Source organism: Crocuta crocuta, unplaced genomic scaffold (assembly GCF_008692635.1).
Source record: "Crocuta crocuta isolate KB4526 unplaced genomic scaffold, BGI_CrCroc_1.0 scaffold447, whole genome shotgun sequence".
In the NCBI taxonomy this organism is placed as follows: Eukaryota; Metazoa; Chordata; class Mammalia; order Carnivora; family Hyaenidae; genus Crocuta; species Crocuta crocuta.
In genome coordinates, this window is record NW_027531502.1 from 142,432 (window position 1) to 151,491 (window position 9,060).

At 40.6% G+C, this 9,060-nt stretch overlaps 1 protein-coding gene across 1 annotated transcript in view; it reads right to left on the reverse strand.

Moving 5' to 3' along the window:
* Nucleotides 1-5,673: 5,673 nt before the first annotated feature.
* The window catches only part of LOC144238350 (uncharacterized), a gene marked incomplete at its 5' end in the record, with an annotated part of 7,106 nt that continues 3,719 nt past the window's right edge, over nucleotides 5,674-9,060 (reverse strand). The window contains 3 exon segments of the mRNA XM_077772137.1: nucleotides 5,674-6,344; nucleotides 6,412-6,869; nucleotides 6,948-7,902. Of these exon segments, the coding sequence (XP_077628263.1) occupies nucleotides 5,674-6,344; nucleotides 6,412-6,869; nucleotides 6,948-7,902 (2,084 nt within the window).

Sequence of the window (9,060 nt, forward strand, 5' to 3'; positions counted from 1 at the left end):
AACAGTGCCTTTTACCTCCTTATAATTCTAAAACCTCCACCTGAGGAACACAAACCTCTTTTACATAACATACCTACAAAATATGTATAGAACTGTTTTCTTAAGGTGCTTGTGTGACCTTAAGTCCAGATTGACATAAGATAATAGGCCTCAGGGCACCTGGGTGATCAGTCAGTTCAGCATCTGACTCTTGTTTCAGTTCTGTTCATGATCTCAGGGTTCCCAGGATTGAGCTCAGGTGGTGGGGCTCTGGGTTGACAGCAGGGAACCTGGTTGGGATTCTTCCTCTGCCTTTCTCTGCCCCTCCTCTGCTCACAGGTAAGCCCTCTCTCTCTCAAAATAAGTGGAACTTAAAACAAAAAAAGATGACAAGCTCCTCTCTTTCTAAATATCCACCCTAACCCTATTTTTTTCATGAAAAATTTTTTTGAATGGTTACTTTTGAGAGAGACAGACAGACAGAATGCAAGCAAGATGGAGGGAACACAGAGAGAGGGAGACACACACTCTCAAGCAGGCTTAAACTGACTTGGGGCTCAGACTCACAAACTGGAGACCACGACCTGAGCCAAAGTCACATGCTTAACTGACTGACCCACCCAGATGCCCCTTTCCTTCATTAAGAAAATTTATTTGAGAGAGAGAGAGAGACAGAGAGACAGAGAGACAGAGACAGAGAAAGACAAAGCACTAGTGGGGAGGGGAAGAGAGAGAGGGAGACACAGAATCTGAAGCAGGCAATTGGACGTGAGCTATCAGCAGAGCCAGACGCGATGCTCAAACTCACAAACCATGAGATCATAACCTGAGCAGAAGTCAGGAACTCAACCAGTTGAGGCACCCAGGTGCTGCTCCACCCTAACCCTGAATAGAAGGAAACATCTCCCCTGCCTCTGTGAATCTCTGCTTCCCTCAGATCACCTCATTGGCTGCAAATCAAGTTTCTTTCAGTGACAACTACCTTGAATAATTCCTATCTAAGACTCTATTATATTTTGGGTTTTAAGGCTCTCAAACATGTCATTATGTGATTCTTCTTTTCATTTTCTGAAAATATAAAGAAGCAAATAGAAGGGTATTTCTGGGACCTGATGTGGAATGAATTAAAAACATGCTGCATGGAGGTCTGATTTAGAATCCCTACTCTCACAAGTCAGTATTCTTACAACTCAAAGGGAGCCCTTAATTGTTCAGTGGAAACTGATGTGATGTGGTCTGGGAGGAGTCAAGCAGTATTCTTGAGATGTTATGGGGTAGCAGTTTTTAATAAGCATGTAGGCTCTGGGTCAGGAAGACCTACACATTTATTTTGAGAGAACATTGATCATACACTTGTAATTTGGGAAGAAAAGATGAAGTTTCTAAAGCAATTTTCATATGGTAAAGAAAACTCATAGTATCTTGAAAGTCTGGCTATTGTCAAGGTAAAGAGACTCTACCACTAACAAAGCACTAAATTAAGGCACTTGGGAATTCGTAGAGGAACGGCATTGTCTGCAAGTCTCAAGTAGTTATCAGTCGTGTTTCAGGTTGAAGGAAGGTTTGTTAGAGAAAGCAAGAGTTGGGGAGGACCAAAGAGAGGAGAGAGCAAGAACGTCAAGCAGGGGGCGCCTGTGTGGCTCAGTGGGTTAAGCATCAGACTTCGCCTCAGGTCACATGATCTCACGGTTCCTGGTTTTGAGCCCTGTGTCGGGCTCTGCGCTGACAGCTCAGAGCCTGGAGCCCGTTTCAGATTCTGTGTCTCCCTGTCTCTCTGACCCTCCCCTGCTCATGCTGTCTCTCTCTTCAGAAATAAATAATAAAAACATGTAAAAACTAAAAAAAAAAAAAAAAAAAAAAGACAGACTGCCAAGCAGGCTCCACACATTAGCGTGGGAGCCCAATATGGGGCTCAAACTCATAAACCACAAGGTCATGCCATGAACCAAAGTTGGCACTTAGCCAAATGAGACACCCAGGTTCCCTGATTTTGACGTATTTTAGATTCCATGTGATTTCATATAGTATTTCCCCCCACTGTGTGATTCTTATTTAATTCAACAAAATCTCTTCCAGTTTGTATGAGTCACACGCAGGCTCTTCAATGCTGGACCCCTTTGGCAGAAAGATTAGACTTCAGAAGCAATCAAAATTAAGCAGATGAAGGAAAAATGTTTACTTTTCACCTGTCTAAAAATAATATACATAGGAAAGCTGCCCAGGAGAGCACTCACCACACGGACTACATTATGATACAAGCAAGGTATGGTCAACAGGGAGGAGCCCAGGAAGGACCATGTGAACACAGTTTTCTATGTCCTACTGTTTTAGAGCGGCCCAGAAAATATTTGCTTATCAAATACTTTTCATCTTCCTGTGAATTACATTCTTTCCCTTGGAGGGCCCAGACTTCTGTTCTTCCCTCCTCCCTTCTTCCTTCTCTCTTCTCCAAAGACATGTATACCTTACTCTTCCTTTCTTTGCAATTTTCCTATTTGTGGAGTCTCCATACATATACTATTAAATTTGAATGTCTGTTTGTCACACGCCTGTTTACTTCTTTGTCAACAATGAGAACTTCCTCTGAGGTTCCAGTTCATGCTTTCACATATTCTTCCAAACAGTACTTGGCTCCTCTTTTGTACAATCAACGTTATGGGAGAAAAAGAAACAGAAAAGCAGGGCACAACACCTATATTCTGGGGGAAATACCGGACACCCATTTTCAAGTCCTAAAGTAGGAAAAGGCTAACTCACATACATGTTCCTGAGGTACCCAGCACAGCCCCTTGTGAGTGAAACTGTGTGTGTGCAGAGTAAAAGCTCCATAAACACTGCCTTAATGATGTATCTATGTTACTTTCCAAATACAGACTTTCTCAGCCTATACTTGTTGCAAATACTGTCATGGGTACATACATCTAACACACAACACACTGACCTACACTCTCTACCTTATGGCTTGACTAATTGTCACTTCTTTGAGATTTCAACACCCCACTGATGCTGGGGAAAGAAGGAACCCAATGTTCCTAGAATTTCAAGCTTGACCATGGTAGAAAAGTGGCCTTTTTGTTACCAGCAAGTCCTGAGATCATATGGAGAATGATTCAGCACTGTTATCACTGCTTCCCCTGCATGTCAATGCTCAGGAGTTCGGGGACTCCCCTTTAGAAACTCCCTGGTTCCTATGTGATTTGTAGATTGTCTACAGCCCTTGCTTCAGAGAATGAAAACACGTCAAATAATAGGTGTTTGTAATAAATCTCATTGGGTCCCTATCTCTGAACCTATCCCACTGTGTCCAGGCCCTTTGAGCATCATCTCCAATATCTACTGTAATGTGTGACATTTTACAACAATGCCCACAATGATTACATCATCCGATATACCCTCCTCCATAACTGCCACTGATCAAGACCTAGGCATCACAGGAATCATTGTCATCTTACAGCATCTGGTTCTCAGTAACACACAGGAATTCAGTTAAATCATGAAGATGAAATGGCACTTCCCTCATCCTCAGAATCCCACCACGTTTGCCAATTCCTTATCTCTATGACTTTTATTCATCAGATGATGCGACCAAGCACTGCCTTTGACTCTGCAGTTCCGAAAAGGGAGCCACTTCAGGTTCCCACCCTACACTGGAAAGAGATCTTCACATTTTCTTACTTTCCATCTCTTTCCTACAGTATTGAATGATATGAGATAGGTAAACATTGGTGGTCAGATAACACTCTACATATCCAGGTAAACACATTAAAATCAATTATGTTTTATTAATTAAATGTATTAAGTTCACATATAGACAAAGTCATGCATTTCAAGTTCACTCTATTACCACTGTTCAAGCCTTCACAAATATTTGATAAGATGATGTGGGAATACAGATATCCATAATGTTAAGGCCTGAGGCCATTCTTGTAAAATATGTATAATCATATGACATTTTGGGGAAGAGTTTGTCATGCTGTTTCTAATCGCTCTGAGCATTCCATCATTTCAACCACATTAACTGACATTCTCTAACTATGGCCATGGTGAAGATATACTAGTGTTTCATTACCCTGCCACCTCTTTTTTCCTTATAGATCATTTGGGAAATTATTTTATTTATAATAGTCAACAAGAGTTTTACTTTCATTATTAGTATTTATTTATTTCAGAGAGAGAGATAGTACGTGAGCAGGGGAGGGGCAGAGAGAGAGAAAGAAGGAGACATAGAATCTGAAAGAGGCTCCAGAATCTGAGCTGTCAGTAATGAGCCCGACATGGGGCTCAAACACATGAACCATGAGATCATGCCCTGAGCTGAAGTCGGACACTGAGCCGACTCAACCACCCAGTCATCCCAAGATTTTTAGTTTTAATACAAGGGAAAGAATGATGTTCTGAACACATATTACATTAGAACTTACACCAATGACTTCACCAAAAGCAGCATGTCCATGAAGAGTTTCTTTATAAATTGTATTTATGTTGTCCATATCCATGAAAAATGACACAATGAGTAACACCTAATGAAGAAAGGCATGTCATATCTTTCATGCATCAACAATCAGCCATGTAATTTTCAAAACCCACTGGGAATTAATGAATTTTGGAAGTAATTCGAGAGTAGAAATATATGAATGTTTACTAGTCACAAATGTCACATAGGGTCCAGGTGAGAAAAAACAAAGCACAGACTGAAATTAACATGCCTATGCAAAAATTGATCCAATTAATCTTTTGAAGCATAATGGCATATACACTGTTTAACGCTGTAAAGATTTATATCTTTCAAGGTATCTTCTTTTATGAAGAAGAAGTGTCTGGTGCTTGCTAACGTGTACATTTAATATGAAGGCCTTTCCTCATTCATTATGTCTGTAGGATCTACATCTCGTGTGTACTTTAGGATATTGATTAAGGATCAAATTCCAGTCATAAGCCCTACAACTTTCTCTACATGTGAGTTCTATCCTGTAAGAGAGCTATGATATTGAGGAAGTTGTGAGTTGAGCAAATGGCCAGACACGTTCTTTACTTTTGTTATGTTTCTCCTCAGTAAAATGTCTGTGATGCAGAGTAGGGTTAAGCAGTCATGGACGTTTTACCACATTTCTTATAGATTAAGTGTTTTTTCCAGCATGAATAATGTGATGCAGACTGAAGCTTTACCTCTGATGAACAGGCTTCCCAAATTCTTTATATTTGCAAAATCCTCCCCAGTGTTCCCTCTCTGATCAGGAGTCAGAGTGTAGCATTGCTTTAAAGCCTTGCAACATTCTTTGGTATTCCGTGGTTATTCTTAAGATACATTTTCCAATGTGAAGTAAGGGGTGAGCTGTCCACAAAACGTTTTCCACATTCCTTAAGTTTGGAAGATTTGCTCCAGTATGAATTCTGAGATAATAAGTAAAGATTAAAGACAGATGAAAGACCTTAGAACATTCTTTTTTTTTTTATTTTTTAATGTTTTTATTTATTTCTAGGAGAGAGAGAGAGACAGCGTGAGCAGGGGAGGGTCAGAGAGAGAGGGAGTCACAGATTGAAACAGGCTCCAGGCTCTGAGCTGGCAGTCAGCACAGAGCCCGACGCGGGGCTCGAACTCACGAACCGCGAGATCATGACCTAAGTGAAAGTCGGACGCTTAACCGACTAAGCCACCCAGGCACCCCCTTAGAACATTCTTTACATTGGTTTCCATCAAGTATGAATTCCATGATGTCGACTAAGGCTTGATTGTTGGGTAAAGGCCTTGCCACATTGTTTACATTGGTGAGGCTTCTCCCCAGTATGGATTTTGTGATGTTGAATAAGGTACGAGCGGTACGTAAAGGCCTTGCCACATTCCTTACATTGGTAAGGTTTCTTTCCAATATGAATTTTCTGATGTGCACATAGATTTGTGTGCTGGGTAAAGGTCTTTTCACATTCTCTACATTGGTAAGGTTTCTCTCCAGTATGGACTCTGTGATGTCAAGTAAGTTTTGAGTGGTGCGTAAAGGCCTTGCCACATTCTTTACATCGGTAAGGTTTCTCTCCAGTATGGATTTTGTGATGTTCAGTAAAGGTTGAATAGTAGGAAAAGGCCTTGCCACATACTTCACATTGGTAAGGTTTCTCTCCAGTATGGATTCTGTTATGTTGATTAAGGGCTGAGGACCAGTTAAAAGCCTTGCCACATTCTTTACACTGGTAAAATTTCCCTCTGGTATGGATTCTGTTATGTTGAATAAGGGATGAGCAATGTGTAAATGCCTTGCCACATTCTTTACATTGGTGTGGTTTCTCTCCACTATGGATTTTGTGATGTTTGGTAAGGTTTGCGTTGTGGGTAAATGCCTTGCCACATTCTTTACACTGGTAAAATTTCCCTCTGGTATGGATTCTGTTATGTTGAATAAGGGATGAGCAATGTGTAAATGCCTTGCCATTCTTTACATTGGTAAGGTTTCTCACCAGTATGGATCTGGTGATGTTCAGTAAAGTTTGAAGAGTGGGAAAAGGCCTTTCCACATACTTTACATTGGTAAGGCTTTTCTCCAGTATGGATTCTGTTATGTTGATTAAGCACTGAGGGCCAGTTAAAGGCCTTGACACATTCTTTACACTTGTAAGGTTTCTCTCCAGTATGGATTCTGTGATGTTGATTCAGAGCTGAGTGGTTCTTAAAGGCCTTGCCACATTCTTTACACTGGTGTGGTTTCTCTCCAGTATGAATTTTGTGATGTTCAGTAAGATTTGAGTTCTGGTTAAAGGCCTTTCCACATTCTCCACATTGGTAAGGTTTCTCTCCAGTATGGATTCTGTGGTGTTGATTAAGAACTGAGTGGTTCTTAAAGGCCTTGCCACATTCTTTACATTGGTAAGGTTTCTCTCCAGTACGGATTAGTTTATTTCTATTTACTGATGAGCCATAATTAAAGGTTTTACTACATTCTTCACATTTGTAAGGTTTGTCTCCAATATGCACTCACTGATGTTGAAGTTGTGTTGAGTGCCAGTTGAAGGCTCTGCCACATTCCTTACAAATGTATTCTTTCTCTCCAGCATGCATTGTCTTATTTATCTTTAGCCTTGATGACTGACTAAGCACGTTCCCAAGTTCACTGCATGTAGATGGGTTTTTTCCCACATGAATCCTCTGATGATCATGATCATTAGAGGACTGATTAGGAATTTTCCCACAATCATTATATTTTGAAGGATTTTCTCCCAACTGTATACTCTTATGTATAAGAAGGTTGGAGCTTTCATGAAACACTTCTCTACATTTATTCGATTCATAATGGTTCTCTGACAAACGTGTCCTTCAATGTTTCCTAACATTTGAACCCCGGTTAAGTACTGTCTCAGATTCACTGCAATGAGCAATTCTGTTTTCATTGAAAATGCTGTGGTTAGTCGTTTAAGCCGATTGCTCAGTGAAAGACCCTCCTAATGTACGCCACTTACCACTTTTTCCTACAGTTTTAAATCTCTGATTTTCAGAAATATTTGATTGAAAGGTCAATGAAACCTTATTGTCAAAATTGTACAAATGTGTGTTTTCAGGATGGACAAGGTCACCTCCCATATTTTCCAAATTTTTGTTCTGCAAATATGTGTGTTTCACCACTTGATTTGAGCCTTTGCCTATAGAAACACACTGCTTTCCAGAAGTAATGGACCTCGAAATGGGCATTCCCCAAAATGCTTTAGATCCTTCACCGATTGGGGCAGTGAGACTCTTATAATGGGCAGTTGTCTCCATTTGCATAGGTGCTTCAGGAGATCTTTGGCGCCCTTGTCTCTCCCCAACACTGTTCCCGTCTATCACTAAGAGTCCATTCTCAATGACGCTATCTTTACATCTACCCACTGACATTCTTTCAAAAGCAGTTTCTATGCACATCTTTGGAAGGAGGCTCTGAGGGCCATTTGAAGACACAGCTGAAAGGTAATGAATCAAAGAAACATCATTCCACATACTACTGTCAAGCGAATACAATTAAAATTTCTGGCACACAAAACTGAAATCAGAGAACTTTAACTTTAGGAAAAATGAATCATTAGTTCTTCTACATCACTCAGATTGTATCTGTATTTAATTCCAACTATTTTTATGTAACGTTATTGTTGCCATATTTTACAACTTTGGTGGCATTTGTTTATTTAGAAATAAGAGGTTTTCGGGTGCCTCGGTGGCTCAGAAGGTTGAGCATCTGACTCTTGGTTTCAGTTCAGGTCATCATCTTATAGTTAAGGAGTTCCACCCCACATCCTGTTCGGCACTGACAGTGTGGAACGTCCTTGGAATTCTCTCCTCTCTCTTTGCTCCTCCCCCACTCTCTAACTCTCCACCTCTCAAAATACATGGGGGAAATAATCTTGAAAGAAATGATAGTTTCTTAATTGCTTGATTCTAAAAAGTGGGTTGTACCCTTAAATTCTGTGTTACACTGTCTTTTAAGTGCTTAATACATCAAGGTTTTCATTAGAGCTTTCCATGGTGTATATTAATGAATATACTTTACAATTTTACTGTCCAAGAAGACATGCCACTAATTCTAAATGTTCAGGTTTTTCCTGGGTGCACACTTAGAGTTTAGTGTTATAGCTGCAGGGGACTTAGGTGGCTCAGTACGTTCAGTGTCCAGCTTCAGCTCAGGCCATGACTTCAGGGTCAGTGAGTTGGAGCCCCGTGTCAGACTTTGTGCTGACAGCTCGGAGCCTGGAGCTGCTTCAGATTCTGTGTCTCCCTCTCTCTCTGCCCCTCCCACGTTCAGACTCTGTCTCTGCTTCTCAAAAATAAATAAATAAACATTAAGTATTTTTAAAAAGGAAACAAATTATAATAATAGATACACAGCGACTTCTGGGTGGTGTTTTAGTTGGTTGAGTCTGACTGTTGATTTCACCTCAGGTCATCATGTCACATTTTCGGACTTCGAGCCCTGCATTGGGCTGTGTGGTGACAGTGCAGAACATGCTTGGGATTCTCTCTCTCCCTACCTCTCTTCTCTTCCTCCTCTCCTGGTGCTCTCTCTCTCTCCCAAAACCAAAAATAAATGTATAGTAACATTCCTTTACATAATTCACCGTTTTTAA